A 23459-nucleotide genomic window follows, 5' to 3' on the forward strand; every position below is an offset into this window, starting at 1 on the left:
TTTCCTCCATTTTGCAGTTGTGACACTGAACCTCAGGGAAAAGAAGGGATTTATCCAAAGCCATACAGTGGAAGAGCCTGGATGTGAAGCGACAAGTGTAAGATTCCCAGCTGCGTCCACACTTCATGAAGGAAAATGAAGCTTAAGGGAAAGAGCGGGACAGGCGTGACCACACAAGTGAGAGAGATGGACTTCAAGAAGGACGCTCACAGATCTTCGAGGAAGTTCCAAAGACCAGGTTTGAAAAAAACATCCAGACTGTTCGCCTCTCAGCAGCCACACCCTGGGCACCCGCGGAGAAGGCCCCAGCCTCCCGCAGGTGGGCGATCTGGTCCCCGCCCAGCAACAGCCCTCTGCGTCCTTAGCGACCGGGGGCTGGTGCAGCCTCCGCCCAGGAGCGGGGCCCTGTGATTGGCCCGACTCCTGGGCTCCGGTCTCCCGCCCCACCCCGGTCCCCACAGGCTTCCGTAGGTCGGGATCCTGGGGAGAAGCACTGACCACGCACCCCTGAGCCGCCCGAGCGGTAAGGCCGCCCCCTCTGAGCTCTCCAGGGAAAGGATTGACACGCAGCTGCTGGGTAGAGAGGACCCCCATAATCACAAATTCTGGTCCTTGAAGTTTCCAGATAGCTTCAAAGAAATTGTAGGGATGGGGCTACCCTCGCAGAGCAGGTCCTATTGCTCACCACACACTAAGTGAAGCTAGGGTTTGGGGAAGAACCCTGGTCTACTTATCAGACCAGAGTACTGGAAACAGGTATGCTCTCACTCGCTGTGTGACCTTGGTCAAATAACACCCTCTCTGGGCCTTGGTTTCCCAATCTGTAGAGGGAGCATTTGGATTAGAATGATTTCTAAAAGCCTTTCAATCTCTGAGAGCCTCTGATAGGGAATGGTTAGCCTGGGACCAGGTTTATAGAACTTCTAAGTTTCCCCTGGCATCACAGCTGTTTAAACATGCAATGAATATCTAGTGCTGGATCTCAATTTTAGATCCACTGCATTGTTGCAGAAACAGATCAGTGATAACGAGAAAAATCCCCTTTTCTATGGACAGTGCTCCTTCAGATGCATGATCTCATTGGCTTATCCCTGAATCCAGAGAGCAGAACTGGAATTATTCTGGTTTCATAAATAGGGAAACTGAGCTTCAAAACTGAATTTGAGTTCTTCACACGTCCCTCTAAAGCCCTGGTTTCCTCTCTGACCTCACAAGAATCCTGTCACTTGACTTGTAGTACAGGAAGGCAGCGTCACCGAATGGCTGTCAACCAGTTTTGCAGCCCTCTTAGGTGGAATTCCCAACTCTGCTAATTACTGTTACGTGATATTGGATAAGTTACTTAGCTACATTATGCCTGTTCCCTCAACTGTAAGACAAGAATGATAATAGTAAGAGTATCTTTCTCATGATTTTATTAGAAATACTGAAATAATAATATAGGTAAAGCACTTGGTCTCGCTATTATTATTGTTGTTGTTATTATTGACAAGGATGCTACAGTTGCCTAGTGGAAAATCCAGAGAAAGAGTTTTACTTATTTTCCACCCCCAAGGATTTGAAGAGGTTTTGAGAATTATGTCTTCAGTTTGGAAGACTGCCCCTGGATCAAATGCAATGCCTGAGATGATGGTGACAATCATTGGAAGTAAACACTTTCGATACCTTGTGGAGAAGCCAAAGATGTAAGATTACTATTTGAAAAATACCTGTTTTGCTTGGATGATAATGAAGTTTTTTCTTTAATCCAGAAATTTACATTTTAAAAACACTGTCCATGGAAAATTAAGTCATTAAGATGAAACAGTAAAAGTAAAATAGTGTTGATAACTTCTATGCACAGTGTTTTCCTAAAGTTTTCATCTTTGTAATTCCCCATACTCCTTAATTACTTGGGCTGATTTTCCAAATAGATGGGAAATATAAGCATTGAGACATTTATAAATATTAATGGAGCATTGCTGCTTCTTCTCATCAGGTTTGTAATCTACCACATTTAGTCATTTTGGGGGGGTGGGGAGGGAGAGGGGAAGGTTGTTAATCAAATTGTTATGAATTAAAGGAGTGGGATTGGTAATGAGTCATCAATTGTAAGAGTTTCACTTACTTTTCTTCATAATCCATACTCCTCCAATAGGGGCTTCTTAGAACATAACTAAGAGGGCTTTCTTCCTCTAAACTCATCACAGTCACACTTGAAGGGGGACATTCATATATCGCTAAAATTCTCTAGATGTTTGGCACAGAAAAGTATGACCAGTTCTTCCTTCCAGAGTTTTGGTGGTTTGCATAAGAAAAAGAAGATACTAACCCTGCCTTTCATCTAGTAGATATTCCATAAATAGCAGCCCGTTAATAATTGCCTTTCCCTCCTAAAATGATTTCCTTAGTTCTTTCCTCTATTTCAGAAACCCACAGACCAAAAAAATAGAGAAACATAAAGATCTAACCTCATTGAACATAGGTTCAGAAAGCAGTGGACACCAAACCTGGCTATCATCAGAATCACCCAGAGAGTCCTTAAAAGTAAAGATGTGGGGTTCAACCCAAGACCTATTAAATCAGAATCCCTGAAGATGAGGCCATGAGGACTACTGTTATGGAGTATAGGCTTTAGAAGGGCAAATGGGCTTTACCTCCCCACCAATCAGTACGGTTGCCCCAAGAGATTCCAAAGTGAGTACTGTAATCAATTAGTAATGTCTGTCATGGCACAGGAAGTGAGCTTTACAGCACGTGAGTCATACATTTGAGATCCCTACAGACCTGAGAGATGTGAGTTTGAATCCTGGCTCTGTGCCTTCCTAGACTTTTGACATTGAGAAAGTGAGTTAACATCTCTGGCCTCAGATTCTATCAAGTGGGGATAAAATCCATCTATCTAGTAGGGTTGTTGTGAGGATCAAATGCGAAAAAGTATGCAAAACATCTTTCCAGTGCCTAGAAGTATTCAACGTGCTTAATAAATGGTTCTGCTACTATTATTGAGGCAAATCTTTCCATGGATACAAGACATTAAGTAAAAAATCAAATCTCTTTCTATGAAACACTTGGCATCCCTTTTATATTCTATGCCAGGTTATCTCTGTTTTGTAGATGAAGAAACTAAGATACTGTGATAAGTGATTATTTCAAGATCTACTGATCTTGACAAATCCCAGTCGTTGTCCAGAAAAGTAAATAAGATCAGTTGGAATGCCTTGCTCAATTCTCCTTCTACCTGGAAGACATTGCTAGTCTACTAATTTCCATTCCTCTTTGAGGTTGTTTGTTTAACCCCTTCATCCCCAACCCCTTCCTTTTTCCAGGGGTATCAGAGTCTAATATGTTCCTAATGGAGGTGGGAGGTGGGGGAAGCATCCTTGTCCTTTTAAAGTAGAGAAAAATTCCATCTGTCTTATAAGAAGGTACCTGTATTTATTTCTCTTTATTCTTTAAACTTTAGATTCAGGAATTAAGAGTACATTACGTCAACTACATTAATTGGAAATAAAAGACAGTTCTGTTTCTTCTATGACACAGACAATAAAACAATTGTTATTTTTTTTAATATTAAAATAAGTTTTCTCTTTCTGTTTCTATGGACTTGATGTTACTGTTGCTGGAATGACATAGGACAGTTAACAAGCTTTCCTAAAATATTTTTGTATGGTTCAAAAATAAATAACTCTCAAGAGGCTTCTTGTTGCTGAGTTAAAGACAGACCCACTGCTACCATGCCTTTGCATGTTCCAAAGTCTGACTCTAAAAAACATTTTAATCATACTACATCTACACCTTTCAGCCAGGGCTTCAAGAAGGTGTTTTCTTTGGGGTAAATCAGTTGAGCCCATAAATTAAAAATGTACGTAAGAAACATAAGTAAAAGCCAAAAGAAGAAGAAGTCTCTATAAGGAAAATCTGGATTAAAAAAATTACAAATTAATAATGGATGGAAAAATAGAACTATTCTCGTGTAACCACATTTAGTTCAGATTTCTTATAGGATGTGTGGAAAAGATGGATAGTATATCAGAGAAGTGATCTTCAAGGTACAAATCAGTCTATTAGTTTGCTAGGGCTGCTGAATGAAAATGTCATAAACTGGGTAGCTTAGACCAACAGAAATGTATTGTCTCACAGTTCTGGAGACTAGTCAGCCAAAACCAAGGTGTCAGCAGAGCCCTGCTCCTTCTGAGGTGACCAGGAAGGATCCTTCTGTTCCAGGTCTCTCTCCTTGCCTCTCCCTATATATGTGTCTGTGTACAGATTTCCTCTTTTCATAAGGGCACCAGTCAGTTGGCTTATAACTCTACTACTCTAGCATGGCTTCATCTTAACTAATTTCATCTGCAGTCACCCTATTTCCAAATAAGGTCACATTCTGAGATACTGGGGGTTAGGACTTCAACATATGAGTTGGCGGGGAGGCACATAACCCATAACAACCAGTCTCCCATTTTACAGATGAGGTGAGACAACTGAGGCCTCAGTGAACTTAAAGTCAGGCCACTTATTAAGAATTAAGACTGGAATAGCACTCCCTCCATCTTTTTTTAGTTAAGCCTGGACACTTACTAACAGGAGATGAACGGAAAATACTCAATGCCTACTTAGAATACATATTTTTCACAAAAAAGATCAAGGTACAGGCTTAAAGAGTAAAGCAGGTGTCCCTCAGTTTGTGCCATCATCATTTTCCTCATATATCCCTACACCAGCCTTCCAACCCTGCTCCCTGTCTCTAATCTCATTCTCTCATTCACTCTCTGAATCCTTGTTCCTCAAAGGGTAGTCTATGGACCATCAACATCGACCTCACCCGGGAGTCTGTTAGAAATGCAGACTCTCAGGCCCCTCTCCAGACATACTGAGTCAGAATCTGCACTGTCAATTCCCAGGTGAGGCCTATGCAACATTCGTGTTTGAGAAGCCCAATTCTCAAGTATAGCTATAGCACCGTCTTTGTAAAATGCAAATCTAATGAATTGCCGCCATCACCGGCCTCAGATTTGCCTGCTTCCCTCCCTCTGTGGGCTCCCATAGCATTCATAGGGATTATTGCACTCTGACAATTTCCTGTGCATTTCTGTGTTCCCCCCATTTACCTGTAAATTCTACGTGCACATCTGTACCCTCAGCACTGAGTGCAAAGTCTTGTACATATTGAAAGCCTAATGAATGAATTAGAGTACAATAGATGCCAAGAAAAGGAAAGATCTAGAAAGACAATTCTTAGTGCTTTAAACACAAGTCTAAAGGCCCATGTTGCTAAAATAACACGAAGATATTACTATGGAACCCTGATGAGTCATCTGATAGCTTATCCAGAAGAACATATATGCCAGTTGACTTGAGACAAATATCTCATTTTCTAAAAGGAGATAAAAGTTGGTAATGAAATCACAGAACTTGAGGCTTGTGGACAATCCCTGGCAAAATTACAGGCCAAAGAATTAAATATATTAGATGTGAGAACAAAACACAAAGGTGATGGTCACTAAGGGTTGGTGCATGTTGACTAAAAAACAGAGCATGCTAAACTGACCACATTCTCTTTATTGATGAGGTTACTGCAGTGCAGATGAAGGGAATTAACCACAGTATTGGTTAATTTCAGTGAGTCATTAGGCACATTTTTCTCACAAAGCCTTGAAATAAGGCAGAAAATTCTGGACTGAATAGTATTAAGATAGGCGACATACCAACCTGGTAGTGACTGAATAATGGATGTAAACACAATGTGTCGGAGGTGGAGAGGTTGAGAGGATTTATGTGTGACCCTGTTCTTAGTCAACATTTTTTGAAATCCCCAACTGAAGGAAGATAGACAAATCACTTTAGTAAACGGTAAGTAGTAGAATGCTGGGAAGACTTGGCAGGAAAATGAGCGAAAACCAGCAAGATAAAATCAAGAGAAATATATGTAAAGTATGTCTTTAGATAAGGGTACATGTAAGTGATTATATAGAATAAATGTTTGGGTTTTACTTGCTGTGAAGTAATAGAATACATACTGGTCTCTGAGAATTCCCTGGCAGTCCACTGGTTAGGATTCCGTGCCTTCACTGCCTAGGGCCCGGGTTCGATTCCTGGTTGGGGAACTAAGATCCCGAAAGCTGTGCGGTGCAGCCAAAAAATAAAAAATGAAAAAAATTTTCAATTTAAAAAAAGAATACATACTGGTCTCTGCTCCCACCCAGCTCCTGGCATGGAGCTCCTAAAACTCTCACAATTTCCTAAGAGATAAGAGTACTAGGAGTATCATTTGTTCTACTATTTAATCTTTGACCCTGGCTCCTGACACAAAGCTCCTAAAGCCCTAAGAATTTCCTGAGTGATAAGGTGTCTTTTGTTCTAATGAGGATACTCTTGGTGGGATCCTGGGTGGCTCCAGGATGGAGGTTGGTCACGAGAAAGACCAAGCCATGATTAAAAGCTTGGAACTTTCAGCGCCTGACACCACCCTATCCTCCTAGAGGGAAGCGAAGCTGGAGACTGAGTGAATGATTGATCATAACTACATGATGAAGCCTCCTAAAAATCCCAAAGGTATGGGGTTCAGAGAGCATCTAGGCTGCTGAACACATCTATGTGCTGGGAGGGTGTTATGTCTGTAGAATGCATGGAAGTTCCATGCCCTTCCTCAAATACTTTGCCCTCTGCATCTCTTCCATCTGGCTGTCCCTGAGTTGTATCCTTTTACAGTAAACCAGTCATCTAGCAAGTAAATGGTTTTCCTGAGCTCTGTGAGGCACTCTAGCAAATTCATCAAACCTGAGGAGGGAATTGTGGGAATCCTAATTTATAGCCACCCTGTCAGAAATATAGGTACCAACCTGGACTTGTGACTGACACCTGAAGGGGGCAGGGCAGTCTTGTGTGACTGAGCCCTTAACCTGTGGCATCAGTGCTAACTCCAGGTAGATAGTGTCAGAACGGAATTGAAACGTAGGACCCTCAGCTGATGTCAAAGAACTGCTTGGAGTTCTTTGATGACCAGTAGTGTGTGGTAGTAGTAGAGAGTAGAGTGGAGAATAAAATGGAGGGTTTTCCCCTGTACACTTGGGTTTAAGCTCAGCATGAGCCAAAGGTGTCCAGATAGAGGAATGGGGGGTGGGGCAGGAGGCAGGCATCATACTCAGAACTAGACCTGTCACCTGGGAGTACTATGCTTCATCCTGGATGCCACATTTTAGGAGGGATCCTGGCACACTAAAGGTGCAAGCACTAAAGGGGTGGCATTATGGAAGCTCCAGGGTGTGACAAGTGGCCTAGGGGAACATTTATAGAATCTGGAAATTGAGTTGTTAAATAAAAGAGGAATTGGGTCCCTTTCAAGAAACTCCTGTGAGTAGAGATGCTTCTGGTGAATAAAGTTGGACTCTATAGTTCCTTCCCATGCCAAGAATCAATGACCCAAAGCATTTTATTCCATAGTTACATTGCTGTTGGTATAGAATTGCTAAGCACAGGGGAAGCTGACTCCAAGATGTTATGGGAAAGAATAGCAAATATTTGTAATAACGTACATTGATGTTTAGAGCCAATAAATATAAAATTCTTTATTTTTCCACATGACTCTCATGGAGCCCATATTCTGTCACTTTTTAATCCCTCAAAGCCCTTCACATTAATACAATATTTTTGAGTTTCTTGAACTCTTTTAAAGTGTTAATGTTAACAGTTTTAGAAATTAATGCATGTATGGAATTGACATCTTTTCAGTTAACAAACATTAATTGAGTACTTGCTGAGTGTCAAGCCTTAGGGACACAGCAGGTTACCTAAAATCCTAGTGATGGGAGACATACAATGAACAGGTAAACAATGACCATTCGAGTGAGGATAGTGCAATGAGGAAAAATAGAGGAGGGTCATAAGGGTATATGGAATCACAAGGGACGTTTCCAGAAGGCGTCTCTAAGCAAATGGCATTTAACTGAGACTGTGTAGAGATGAGTCAGAACTACCCAATGAGACTTATCCATGGTTAACTAGCAGTGAGCTGGCTAAGACTAGCCCAACTCTATCCCAGTGGGTGTGGCTCACCAGATTCCAACTTTCCATAAAACTAGTAGTTTCTTCTTCCCTCTCCTGCCCCAGAAGAAGAGGCTGCAACTTCCCACAGACCCCAAGTTCTCCAGATACTGAACATTTGGCTTTCCCCCACAACTGCTACAAATAGCACCTAAGTTGAGCATCTGGAGTCTAAGCAGATTTTTTTGGTACTAGGTTGCCTTATGCCTGCTTCATACAAAGTGCCAAAGTGTCACTTCCCAGGAGCACAGCACCCAGAGATCAGGGCAGCTGCATAGCTGCTGATTTTCCACCCTTGAGAGTCAGTCTGTACCAAGCGACACCACAGGTGTTCATCACCATCCCCGTGCCTCCACAGTTCTACACAGAGAGTAAACTATGGAGCAAGGAAGCTAGAGTTGGTGGAGCTAGTGAACAAGGGGAGGGGCGTAGGAAGTGAGATCAGGGAGGCCCTCGGGGCTCAGATCATGGGCCACGTGGCCCCTGGTAGGAACTCTGGATTTGTTCTATGTAGAATGGGAAGACATTGGAAAATTGAGAGCAGTGGAGGACACAATCGAATTTATGCTTTCTAAAGGATGGTTCTGGCTGCTGAGTGGAGTATAAACTGGAAGAGGCATGAGTAAAATGAGAGAGACCATTTAGGGAGTCATTATGGTAATCCAGGCAGGAGATGGTAGCAATAATCAATTATAGTCCCTACATAAAGCCTGGATAAACTTTGTGATTTAAAAATTCAAATACCTACTTATTCTTTTTTTTTTAAAGAAATAACTAATTGTAATACTTTATCTTTGTTTATTGTATTTCTTGCTATATAATCTACATATTACCTTACTATCCATGAACTCAATCTGTCCCTAAAACAGAACGATATCAGAGCACAAACAATTGTCTATGTTTTCACAAGTTCAAAGAAATGAAGTAATATGCTAAAAATCATACTCCTCCTATGCCCCTTCCACTGTTTTTTTCCTTTTTTATTAACCTCCTACAATAGGTTTTAAGTTATTATTATTATTCTAAACACTGTGAGAAGTAAAAAGGAGCATGAGATACTGTTTGGGACATAAGCCTCCAGCCCAAGACATAGGCATAGAGCTTTAAATTAGAGTATAGGGCTTTATGTGAGTAAATGTCAAATCAATGGTGGCCATTGATCTTAAATCTTGAGACTGTGAGGTAAAAGTTGTTACTTTACCATTTGAAATCCTACACTTCCAAAAATATAATAAATAGTAAAAGACAAAAACAAAACACTATTTACAACATATATGACAGGAAAAAATTAATCCTCTTAATGTATAAAGAGCCCTTACAAATCAATAGGAAAAAGATGATCAGCCCAGTTTCAAAAACTGGCAAAAGATCTAGACAGGCAATTCACAAAAGAAGAAATAAAAATGAACACTAGATATATATGTATGGTTGGGTAAGTGGGGTGGGGAATTAACCTGAGTGGTAATGAAAGAAGTTTAAACAACAGTGAGATATTATTTTCTAACAATCAAATTGGAAATGTTTTTATAATGGAAATACCAAGGTTGACAAGGGTTTAGGAAAAAGAGTACTCATATGCTATTGTTTTTTAGATATACTTATAAAAAGCCTTAAAAGTGTATGTACTTTGGCATCAAATCACCACCTGTGAATCAATTCTGTGGAAATAATTATGGGTAGATGTAATGGTTTGGTTTCAAAAATGTACACAAGCATATACAAGTCTGGGTCCAGTAGGAAACAGATTACATAACTCAAATTAGGATGATTCTAGGCGGATTTGTTTACAAGAGTAAAAGAATTGCAAGATATAATACAGGAATCATGGGCTAGCAGCTGCAAGGTCTGCAGAGATTGGAAAAGGGGAATGTTATTGAGATGGAAGCATTCTGTAACTCAGGCCACCTGGAGAAAATAGTGACCTTTGGGCAGAAGACACAAGTAGCTTGAGACACTCTTGCAGGGAGAACCAGTCTCCTGCCAGGGCCAGAATCAGAAGACATGGGAGCTGACCAGCTGATCAGTCCACAAAGCTCAGCTTCTCAGGGTGGATGAGGACACAAGGAAGTCGGAGAAAAGGAGAATGTCCAGCAGAGAAGCAATATTTAAACTAGTAAAAATTTGAGAACAGTAAATGTTCCCAAATAATAGAGGACTAGTTAAATAAACTCTTGTATATCTATACAATGAAATACTATCTAGACACTTTAAATGTTCTTGTGGATACATAAACATTGATGTGTAAGGTATCCACATTATATTGTTAACTGGAAAAATTTTAAAAGATCACAAAACTGTATAATCCTAGTTTGGTTTAAGAGCAAAACAAAACATAAGTTCTTGTATACATACAGGGAAACTTTCTATAAAGAGATAATACCTTGCCACATATAGTTTAACCACTTATAATTTTGAGAAAGCACAGATTTATTTTTATGCAGTACACTTTTTTTAGGACTTTATTTTTTACAGCGGTTTTAAGTTCACAGCAAAATTGAAAGGAAGGTATAGAGACATCCCATATACCTCCTGCCTCCACACATGTGTAGTTTTCCCCATTATCAACATCCCTCACCAGAGTGGTACATTGGTTATAATTGATGAACCTACACTGACACATAATAATCATGGAAAGTCCATGGTTTACTTTAAAGTTCACTCTTGGTGTTGTACATTCTATGGGTTTGGATAAATGTATAATGGCATGCATTCACCATTATAGTATCAGACAGAGTAGTATTGCCCTAAAAATCCTGTGCTCTGCCTATTCATTCCTCCCCTCCTTTCCTATAGTACACTTTTCAAATCCATGGTCTCTTTACATACCACTGATTTAGTTCAATCTAATTAAACAAAACCCCTATAGCAATCATTATTGCTCCTTGTTCCCATAGACCCTGCGGATGTATCCAGAACATGTTACAGAGAGAGAAGAACTGTAGGAGCCGTTCGAGGATCTCAGAGCATGGATGGAAAACCTGGCTCAGAGCTGTGCCTTAAAGCACGGAGATAATTGATGAAGAGGCCAGGCAGTTGCACAATTATCTTGCTTAGAAACAGGGGAGAATGCAAGTGCAAAGAACATTCAATTTCAAGCCTATAGTTGAAATTGTTGGCTCAAAGATTTTAAAACAGCACAGTCTGCACAGCTCCTGGGTATAATTCACCTGAGGACACTTTGATACAACAATGTTTGGGGTTTTGGGTTTTTTTTTTTTTCTGTAAAATTAAGGAATGTGATTCCAAAGAATTGTGCTTTATCAGAGCAGATTTTAAATATGAATTAATCTGCTTTTTTTTAAAGTGGGTGATTTCTATAACTTGTATTTACTATTATTAGTAAATAACAAGGTGGTGGGAGAGATTACATGAACTCTGTCTTTTTATCTGTTTAAATAGATTTTCCTCAGTTCCTATGAACTGTGAAATGTTGATCCTTCAAACTTTAGTTTTACCTATCAACAAAGAAAGTTTGGGGATCCAAAGGAAAGAGCACCCCTTCTGTACCTGGGTGATGAGAAAGGTGTTGATAAAGGAGATAGCACTTTAACTTAGGACTAAAATAAAATTACCATTTGTCATGGGCTGACTGGGAACCCAGGCTCGGTGCTAAATATTTTATACACCTTATCTTGATAAGTATTATTTTTCTAATCTCACAGATGAGAAACTGAAAATTAGAGATGTGAAATAACTTATCAAAATCACACAAGTTATGTTTGGGGTTAGGACTCAAAACCAGGTGTCTTGGACATATAGCTCACGTCCTTAGCCACTGCCTGAAATTATTTGTACATTTTGCACAACTATGGAAAAGACCTTCCTTTTTCATTGTCTATGCCATTGTTTCTCAAACTTCAGTGTACACAGGAATCATCTGAGGTGTTTGATAAGAATATAAATTTTCTTGTCCTGCTTTCAGAAATTCTGATTTAATAAGTTCAGAGTGACCCAAGTTTCTATCTTATTATCCAGCACCCTACACAATTCTTACCCGCTTCAGGTGGTCTGAAGTTCAATCACTGTCTTTTTCTCCAAGAACAAGCCCTTCATTCTATCTGGAATATTCTCCCACCTCTTACTTTCTCTTTCACCTGCTATCTTATAAATCAATTCCTTCATGGAGTCATTTCCACTCCTCTTAAGCAGATTTGGTTTGACAACCCTCTGTGATTCTATATCTTTTTTTTACATACTCTATTTTTTCAGTTATCACATTATATTATAATTTTCTGTTTAAATGTCTGCTTTTCCCGCTTAACTGTGAGATCTTTGAAGACAACACAGCCTGAAGACAGTGAGTGGATTGGATGCTCACTGCAACCCTGACTAAGAAGGTAATAATGCATAGCTAAAAAACAAGTAAAACAGAAGAAAACATCCATGGTGTAAATATGCCTAATGCTGTAGAATTGGACTTACATGTAAAAAGGTTTCAGAAGAGTAGGTATGTTGGCATATCATCTTCTGTGAGTTAATTTATCTGAAGAATACGAAAACAGTAATTGGAAAAGATATGTGCATCCCAATGTTCATAGCATAATTTACAGTAACCAAGATATGGAAGCAACCTAAGTGTTCATCAACAGATGAATGGATAAAGAACATTATATATGCAATGGAATATTACTTAGCCATAAAAAAGAATGAAATTTTGCCATTTATGACAACACGGATGGACCTGGATGCTTAGTGAAATAAGTCAGACAGAGAAAAACAAATACTGTATGTTTTCACTTATATGTGGAAGCTAAAGAATAAAACAAATGAATATAACAAGACAGAAAGGGACTCGCAGTTACAGAGAACAGACCAGTGGTTGCCAGAGGGGAGAGGGGTTGGGGGAGGAGCAAATGGGTGAAGGGGACAAAGAGGTACAAACAACTAGGTATAAAACATGTATAAAATGTACAGCACAGGGAATATAGCCAACATTTTATAATAACTTTATATGGAGTAAAATCTATAATGATAGTGAATTACTGTGCTGTAACCAGAAACGAATATAACATTGTGAGTCAACTATACCTCAATTAAAAAAGAAAAGAAAAGGGGGAGGGGAGGAGTAAATCATACCAAAGAACAATTGGTGATTGAACTGGTTACTAATTTTGCAGCCAAAATGGCCCCAATTTGAGAAACTGTTCTCATTCTGTAAAGTAGTATAGTGCAAAATGCCATGAAAAATACACTTTGGTTATTTTCATTGTTGTCAGAATGTGGCTCAATGCTATGAAGAGAGATGTGGGATACTTTGGAAATAACTTTGGGAATGTTATGAATCCCTTGTCCCTGGGAAGGTACAAATCAAAGCTGAAGGATGGCCACTTGGGTGTTCTGAAAGGGACTTTATAAGCCTAGGTTGGAAGATGGACTAGGTACTTCTATATACATTATTTTTTATTAACATTTTAAAAGAGAATCAAAATCCTCTTGTTTAACAGTAGCCATTTTGTTTATTATGGGTATGAAGTTGAGGAGAAATGTGGAGGAAGGAGTACACGCTTTGGATCCATACAGACCTGGGTCTGAGCCCTAGATCTCTACTTATTATCAGTTTATCAATGAGCAATTTACTTAATCTCCGTTATGATTTTTTTTCTCATCTGTACAATGATGATCATAATACCTACTTTTCAGGATTATTAGAATAACATGAAATAATTTATGTGAACTTATACACAGTGGCTGACACAGAAATAAGCATGTAGGACATGTTAGCTAGCATAATTACAATGACAAAGAAATAATTTGGGCATGGGTTTGGGAATTAATGTACTTTAAAAATCTTTCTGAAGATGAAACATCAATGATAATAGTATATGGATGGCTCCAGGGAGTAAACAAAAAAAAAAAAAAAGAAGAGGAAAAAACCCTCACATTTCATCACAACAACATTTGCTACATTAACACAGGCTTTACGTTTCAGCTTCCCCATGGAGTTTGGTGAGGTTTTCAGCTGCAGTCCCCTCCCCAGTCCCACTTTATTTTTTATTTTGTTGTTGTCTTTTTAAAAGAGAAAAGTCTGGTTGTGCCGATTATCTGTTATTACTTCCAAACAAGAACATGCTTTCATTTACTGAAATTAGATCCCCATTCACTGTGTTGGCACACTCTGGACTGTCTTCACCAGAGGGTTTGAGGCCTGTTAGATGGTACGCAGTTGGAAATTGGCAGCACTGAACCTCTGCCAAGGCTGGCAGACCTTTAAGATGGCATCTGGTGACCTTTCTGCTGAGCCCCCTGGGTCCTCCATTTGCGAGTTGATGTTCTCACGAGGGGTGTAATCCAAATCAAATGTGAGATCTGGTGAGATGGAGTTGCATGGGAGGTGGGGCCAGTGTGGGATCTGTATATTGCTTTGGGCAGAGGATGCTACGAGACACCCTTGCAATGTTTCTTTCTAATCCTGAGACTCTGAGCTCTACAAAAGGGTGGCACTAAAGGGCTGATTTGCAGGAAGAGCCTAGTGTGAGAAAGGGAACAATTGGACAGTTTTCTCCTCATTTATTTATCATCCAGCATTACTGTCATCCTTCCTAATTGCCATAGTTCCCAGATGACACTAAACCCTTTACAGCATCCCTGAGAGCAGCAGCTGAGGTTAGCAGTACATATGAGGAAGCTAGCTGTGTCTTGCTTCCTAGACAGTATTGATGACATTTTTTTCCTTCCTTTGAAATGGCAAATTTCTATTTTCAATACTGCAGGTAGAGAGCACACAAGCCTAGAGGAAAGAACTGTGGGTTTGTGAACAACATAACCACAAATGCCTGTTGACGAATTGTGCTCATAGCAGACACATGCCATTTCTCAGCTAGGGAGTCTTTCTCATAATTTTAAAGTGCTATGTATGCTGTTTGTTTTAAAAAAAAGAAAAACAGCTTTTACTTTGAACAGAGTTAACAGGTCATTTTTGATTTTACATCTACTGTGGCTGTTTTAACAGACAGTTACATTTAACATTTCTCAGGCAATTCTGTCCTGAGACTGCCCACAAAATGATTTTGAAGGTGATTAAAGCAAAGATGATTCATCCCCCTTGCCTTCATCCAGAAGAGTTAACTGTCTGCCCCAGGACCATTTTTGCTTTTTAATCCTCACTTCCTGCATGCCTCGTCCTCTAATTTCTGTTCCTCACATATTCCCTAACTTCCATGGATCCTGTCCTGACTCGGAACAATCAAGGTGCGATCAAGAAGACTTAGACCCTGTGGATGTATCTATGTAGAATTGGACAAATCGCGTGAACTGTCGGAACCTATATTTTTTCATCCTAAAATGAAAGTAATACGGGTACCTACCCATAGGGTTGATCTAAAGATTAAGTAAAAGAATGTTTGTAAATGGCTATAATGTGGCTGCCATGTAGCTAAATACTCAGTAATACTATTGTTATTTTTTTATTTTTTGCAGTATGCGGGCCTCTTACTGTTGCGGCCTCTCCCATTGCAGAGCACAGGCTCCGGACGCACAGGCCCAGCGGCCATGGCTCATGGGCCCAGCCGCTCCGTGGCATGTGGGATCCTCCCAGACCGGGGCACGAACCCGTGTCCCCTGCATCGGCAGGCGGACGCTCAACCACTGCACCACCAGGGAAGCCCAGTAATACCATTATTTTTGCAACCATTGCAAACCATAGTTACTTATCTTTCTTAGGAACTTCAAATAGCACTGATTCTTTGTAACACTCACTTGACATTTATTTATATACAAATTAGGTAGATTTCATATTATTTATGTAAATTTTATGCCAATTTCTTTTAACACTCTATAGAAATATACCTATGTAATATATAAAAGTGCACATTACAAGTATACCACTCACTGAATTTTCACAAACCTGATTTACCCTTGCGTCAGACATCCAGATCCAGAAACAGAATGGTACCAAAATCCTAGAAGGCCCCCTGATGTTCCCTTCTGGACTTTATACCTCCCCCAAAGATAACCACTATCCTGACTTCTAGAAGCAAGTTTATACCGGTTGTTAACATTATTTCTGTTATTTTTGGACAGCGAAATGAAATGAAATTTCTTGAGGTCAGGGACCGTATGTTATATGTCTTCTCTCATTGCAAGAACTGTGTGTTATATATACACTCTTCTTCTAGCATTCCCATCTTGCTGTATTGCCATTTGATTGCACCTGTCTGGCAAAGCCCCAGCTCTGGACAAGCCCCGCTGTCTGCCTTCCTTGCGTCTCCACGCGGACTACTGGGCATGTGCCCTCTCCAACTGATGCTGCAAAATCCCTGGTCTCCAACCTTCAGTGGCTGCTCAGTTGTGCCCAGACAACCTTCCTTATTTTTCTGATCAGCTATCTTCCACTCTTTATAGAAGCTATGTCAGGCCGTATGTCCTTAATTCAGACTTCCTACCCCAGCATTTCCTTTCTTGAGACCCAACAAGTAACCATACCTTGTATGTCAAAGAGAAAATTCAAGCTGTCAGCAATTTGGTCAGTCTCCTGTCGCCAAATGTTAAAATTTGCCTACATCTTCACCCATCTTCCTACTTCCCCACCCTGAAGTTTCATTTCTATCTCTGTTCTCTCAGAGATCTTACTTTGTCAGGGTTCACCTTATTTAATCAATGATATCCTCTCCTTTGGTCAGTTGGCTCTTCATTTATTTTTTGTTTGTTTATTTTTTTATTTATTCATGGCTACGTTGGGTCTTCGTTGCTGCACACGGGCTTTCTCTAGTTGTGGTGAGCGGGAACTGCTCTTCATTGCTATGAGTGGGCTTCTCATTGCGGTGGCTTCTCTTGTTGCAGAGCACGGGCTCTAGGCATGCGGGCTTCAGAGGTTTTGGCTCGCAGGCTCTAGAGCACAGGCTCAGTAGTTGTGGTGCACAGGCTTAGTTGCTCTGCAACACGTGGGGTCTTCCCAGACCAGGGATCGAACCTGTGTCCCCTGCATTGGCAGGCGGGTTCCTAACAACTGTGCCACCAGGGAAGTCTCGGCTCTTCATTTAAATATGTTAAAGTCCCTACTGTCTTTAGTTTCTTTTTTATAATTTTGTTTTTTTTAATTGAAGTATAGTTGATTTACAATGTTGAGCCAATCTCTGCTGTGCAGCAAAGTGACTCAGTGATTCACATAGAGACATGCTTTTTTTTATATTCCTTTCCCTTATGGTTTAGCACAGGATATTGAATATAGTTCCCTGTGCTACACAGTAGTAGGACCTTGTTATTTATTCATTCTATATACAATAACTTACATCTGCTAATCCCAAACTCCCGGTCCTTCCCTCCTTCACGCCTCTCCCCCTTGGCAACCACAGGTCTCTTCTCTGTGTCTGTGAGTCTGTTTCTGTTTTGTAGATATGTTCACTGGTGCCATATTTTAGATTCCACATATAAGTGATATCATATGGTATTTGTCTTTCTGTTTCTGACTTACTTCACTTAGTATGATAATCTCTAGTTGCATTCATGTTGCTGCAAATGGCATTATTTCGTTCTTTTTTAAGAATGAGTAGTATTCCATTGTATATATTTACCACATCTTCTTTATCCATTCTTCTATTGATGGACATTTAGGTTGTTTCCATGTTTTGGCTGTTGTGAATAGTGCTTCTATGAACATACGTGTGCATGTATCTTGTTGAATTATAGTTTTGTCCAGGTATATACCCAGGAGTGGGGTTGCTGGACCATATGGTAATTCTATGTTTAGTTTTCTGAAGAACCTCCACATTGTTTTCCATAGTGGCTGCACCAACTTACATTCCCACCAACAGTGTAGGAGGGTTCCCTTTTCTCCACACCCTCTCCAGCATTTGTCATTTGTAGACTTTTTAATGATAGCCATTCTGACCAGTGTGAGGTGGTATCTCATTGTAGTTTTGATTTGCATTTCTCTAATAATTAGCGATGTTGAGCATCTTTTCATGTGCCTACTGGCCATCTATATGTCTTCTTTGGAGGAATGTCTATTAAGGTCTTCTGCCATTTTTTGATTGGGTTGTTTGTTTTTTGTTGTTGAGTTGTACAAGCTGTTTGTATATTTTGGAGATGAACATAATAATAACAAAGCCCTATCTGAAATCAACATTGCACTCCAGCACCACCCCATCGCTCTCTTCTCTTGCAGCCAAAATTCTTCACAGAGGTCTTTATACTTCCTACCTTTAGCTTTATGTCTCCCCTCTCCCCTCAACCCACTTCACTCTAGCGTCCACCTCTCTTACCTCAGGAAGCTCCCCTTATCAAGATTCCTGATGACGTACTTATGGCTTAACTCAACGGACACATTTCAGGACTCATCTTTCTCAGCAGCACATGACACTGTTGACTATGCCCTCTCTCTGGAAACATTCTCTTCACTTTGCTGCCAGACCACATTCTCCTGGTTTCCCTTCCACCTTACTTAGAATTTCTTCTAAATCTCCTTTTAGGGCTCTTCCCTCTGTAAATGTAGGTGTTCCTCAGAGTTCTTTCTTAAGCCTTCTTTGCTTCTCATGCTGCCATGACTAAGAGAATTAATGTAAAAAATATACATACATCAAATCTTGGCCTTATTCAAATAAACAAGTATTGTAGCAATTGTTTTATGCTCACATAACATGACATGCTTTAAAATGGGTCCTTTCCACTGTGTCAATAACAAGAGCTAAAATGTATACAACCATCTAGGCATAAGGCATAGCTATTTTTTTTAATGTTATTTATTTTTTTAACATCTTTATTGGAGTACAATTGCTTTACAATGGTGTGTTAGTTTCTGCTATATAACAAAGTGAATCAGCTGTACATATACATATATCCCCATATCACCTCCCTTTTGCATCTCCCTCCCACCCTCCCTATCCCACCCCTCTAGGTGGTCACAAAGCACCGAGCTGATCTCCCTGTGCTATGCGGCTGCTTCCCATTAGCTATCTATTTTACATTTGGTAGTGTATATATGTCCATGCCACTCTCTCACTTCGTTCCAGCTTACCCTTCCCCCTCCCGGTGTCCTCAAGTCCATTCTCTATGTCTGCGTCTTTATTCCTGTCCTGCCCTTAGGTTCTTCAGAACCTTTTTTTTTTCTTTTTAGATTCCACATATATGTGTTAGCACAAAGTATTTGTTGTTCTCTTTCTGACTTAACTTCACTCTGTATGACAGACTCTAGGTCCACCTACCTCACTACAAATAATTCAATTTCGTTTCTTTTTATGGCTGAGTAATATTCCATTGTATATATGTGCCACCTTTATCCATTCATCTGTCAATGGACACTTAGGTTGCTTCCATGTCCTGGCTATTGTAAATAGAGCTGCAGTGAACATTGTGGTATGTGCCTCTTTTTGAATTATGGTTTTCTCCAGGTAAATGCCCAGTAGTGGGATTGCTGGGTCATATGGTAGTTCTATTGTTAGTTTTTTATGGAACCTCCATACTGTTCTCCATAGTGGCTATATAAATTTATATTCCCACCAACAGCACAAGAGGGTTCCCTTTTCTCCACACCCTCTCCAGCATTTACTGTTTCTACATTTTTTGATGATAATCATTCTGAGCATTGTGAGGTGATACCTCATTGTAGTTTTGATTTGCATTTCTCTAATGATTAGTGATGTTGAGCATCCTATCATGTGTTTGTTGGCAGTCTGTATATCTTCTTTGGATAAATATCTATTTAGGTTTTTCTGCCCATTTTTGGATTGGGTTGTTTGGTTTTTTGATATTGAGCTGCATGAGCTGCTTGTAAATTTTGGAGATTAATCCTTTATTAGTTGCTTCATTTGCAAATATTTTCTCCCATTCTGAGTGTTGTCTTTTCATCTTGTTTATGGTTTCCTTTTCTGTGCAAAAGCTTTTAAGTTTCTTTAGGTCCCATTTGTTTATTTTTGTTTTTATTTCCATTACTCTAGGAGGTGGGTCAAAGAGGATCTTGCTGTGATTTATGTCATAGAGTGTTCTGCTTAAGGCATAGCTATTTTTAAATTTATTTTTCCTGATAATAAAATAACATTTCCTCATGTAGGAAATTTAGAATAATAGTTTTATAAGATATAATATGATATAATATAGCATAATGCAATATCCTAACTTCTATTAGGAGATACTTACTGTTTACTTCTGACATTTCCTTCTAGATATACTATGTACTCTAACACATGAACACATATACATCTATACATGAATTTATAGTTAAGATAATTATATATTTTCATTTATTTGTATAACTAGACATTTTCTTTTGTCATTAAAATTATTCATAACTATTTTAATGGCTCCATACATTCTCTCATATGAACATAGAATGAAATACTCAACACATCCATCTATTAAAAAATAGAGTTTTAAATTTTTCTTTTTCTGCATTTTTTCCTTAATATACAGTCTTAAAAATTGATTTACTAGGTTAAAAATTTCAAGTTCCTGACTCTTAACGTGTTTAGTCTGGTCATCCACTATAAGAATTATATCTATTTATGAGACCATGAGCATTTGTTTTTCTTATTTCCAAAGAAGTTTTCTATATTTAAAACAATGCCTTGGGCTTCCCTGGTGGCGCAGTGGTTAAGAATCCACCCGCCAATGCAAGGGACAGGGGACCCAGGTTCAAGCCCTGGTCTGGGAAGATCCCACATGCCGCAGAGCAACTAAGCCTATGTGCCACAACTACTGAGCCTGTGCTCTAGAGCCCGCAAGCCACAACTACTGAGACCGCATGCCACAACTACTGAAGCCTGCGTGCCTAGATCCTGTGCTCCACAACAAGAGAAGCCACCACAATGAGAAGCCCATGCACCACAACGAAAAGTAACCCCTACTCACTGCAACCAGAAAAAAGCCCGCTCACAGCAGCAAAGACCCAGTGCAGCCAAAAATTTAAAAAATAAATAATACTTAAAAAAATAAATTAAATTAAACAAATAAAACAATACCTTGTAATTGTTTTGACTTATGTCTTTAGTTATTAAACAACATTGAATAATTTTTAGATTTTTGTTTTTTATTTAAATTTCCTACAGGTTTTTCTTTCCCTCTATATTTAATATTAAAATTAAATGGAAGACTACTGAGAGAAAAAGAAGCCTCACGGTGAGGCAATTAAGGAGAGACATAGAGCAGAACTGGAGCTGGCAAACTGCCTTGACTTTCTTCCTTTTCTAGTTGCAAACACTGGAAATACATGTTAGACTTGTAAGTAAAAAAGATATGTGATAACCTTTACGGTTCATCTTTGACACTGCCGTTCCTTACAGTAAGGGTTTTGGAGCAGACGGACAGATTATGAGTATATGGAAGATAAAGCCTGAGAAGAGAATAACATGGTCTCTCTATGGTAAATGATCCCTAGACAAATAACCAACGTTTACTTCTTCATTACGCCATGCTAAGTTACCAATGTTCCCAACACCATGCTAATACCTTACTTTGCTTATGCCAGCCTAGTGCAGATGGAGTCTGCCCTGAGTAACAAAGTGCAAAACTGTTTCTTCCCAGCAAGGAGAATGAGAACTTGAAGGCAGAAACTCAAACCGTACTTCAGAAATCAGCGTCTGGTACTGCAAAGCAGATTAGCAGAGACCCCCCAGCTTCTACTAATCCCACAGATCATCAAATCAATCATGACCCAGATGAAGTGGAAAAGAGCAAGCACCCAGAGAAAAACCAGAAACCAGAGGACAACCAGAAACTCCTAACGGGAACACTCAGTTGCAGATTTCTGGATGGCCAAGTGAGTAACAAATACCTGAACTTTTCTTGGTAATTGGCTAGGAAAATTGAGAGTTAAGTTGGAAACATAGACTCACACCAACACACGCTTCTACTAATGGTAATTAACACATTTTGCATCAGATAGAATTAGAATCATTTTTTTTCATCTGAAAATGAATTTTAAGGTCAGTTTGTGTATTGCATCTTTGCTGACCACTAACTGAATTGGTCAACCTATTCTATCTGTGACTAACTCAGCGATAGTTATACAGTGATGTCACCATACATGCAAATTTGGGGTGTGCTAGAGGGGGAGGGTTCGTCTGCTTTAACATTACAGGAAAAGATCATTTATATTCAAAATCCAATGAACTATGTCTAGACATCAAAAAATTATCAGCCTTAAACTATCTTGATATAAATATATTATCACTGCACTCTGTTAAGAATCAACCAAACAATCCACAACAAACTAAGTTGGTAATGATGACTCTAAATGATTATTACTTTGTAATTAAAAAGCAAGAGTAGCAGCAATTGAAAACTGGACCCAAATCAAGACAAACTAATGATTCATTGGTAACAAAGTACCATTTCCAAAAATTGCTGAAGTTGCAATTAAACCGACATATAGAGGAGTTTTGCAGTACTGCCAAGCATGAAGTAACAGCCAGACATTTTAGTAGAATACTGACTTAGAGTCTGCAGTAAACTCTAACATAAGTATTTTTAGTTTATAATTTTAATAGCCCTTACTAAATCACTCAGATGCTCACTAGTTTCTAGTCATGAGAATATAAAATCCTGTGGATTTGGGATCTTTTGCTCATGAGAACTCTGCAAAGATTAAACTTTGGAGTGGTTACCAGTCCACCAATGGAACTCAGACCATGTTTTGCAAGATCTCAAACACTGGGGACTTCTCTTTTTCCTTCCTAAAATTTTTATTGATCCTTCTAATTATAAAATATTATATACTCATGTAGAAATTTTGTAAAACGGAAGAATATAAATAAGAAGAAATTAAAACTCAATCAAATAGTGGTATATTTCTTTCTCTTCTTTCTTCCATGCATGGACACTGAATATGAACCATTATGTATATACTCTTTATTATCCTGGTCTATTCACTTCATATCAAGAATTCTCCCCCAGCTTCAAAAAATTCATCCTAAGCATCATGTTTATTGTCTCTATGAGAGTCATAATCAGAACTAACACTTATATAGCATTTACTATGTGCCAGGCACTATTCTAAGCTCTTTACATATATTAACTAATTTACTACTCCCCAAGCACCCAATGAGGTAGGAACTCTTATTATCTTCAGATCATAGATGAAGGAACTGAAAAACAAAGAGGTCAAGTGCCTTGCCCTAGTCATAAGGCTGAGAAGTGGCAGAGCCACAGTTGAGGCCCAGGTTCTAGGTCGTCCTTAATCCCCAAACTGTATTCATTCTTTTATATGGATATAACATGGGTCATTTAACTAATCCCTTATTGATGGGCATTTAAGTCACTTCTAGTTTTTCTCTTATAAATGAAATTTTGTTTCTTGGCACTCTCCCTATCACATCAAGTTACCCATTTGGGGTACAGTTTCTGGATTAGCCATTGTAAAAGGCAGAATGTTCATTGGGTAGGCTGTTCTTGGACCTCCACAATCTGGATTCTTTGCTAGCTCTGTAGTGCCAGAGGAAGATGATTTGTCCCTCCTCTCCCAGTATTCAAGGAGGTTTCTGATGGGAGGCTTAGCAGGGCTAACACCCAGC

General features: G+C 39.3%; 1 protein-coding gene across 1 annotated transcript in view; it reads left to right on the forward strand.

Annotated features, from left to right (window-relative positions):
- Positions 1–1578: 1578 nt before the first annotated feature.
- The window catches only part of C2H1orf87 (chromosome 2 C1orf87 homolog), a 116365-nt gene continuing 94484 nt past the window's right edge, over positions 1579–23459 (forward strand). The window contains 2 exon segments of the mRNA XM_060142563.1: positions 1579–1685; positions 21472–21706. Coding sequence (XP_059998546.1) covers positions 1579–1685; positions 21472–21706 — 342 coding nt within the window.

This window comes from Lagenorhynchus albirostris, chromosome 2 (assembly GCF_949774975.1).
Source record: "Lagenorhynchus albirostris chromosome 2, mLagAlb1.1, whole genome shotgun sequence".
Lineage (NCBI taxonomy): Eukaryota > Metazoa > Chordata > Mammalia > Artiodactyla > Delphinidae > Lagenorhynchus > Lagenorhynchus albirostris.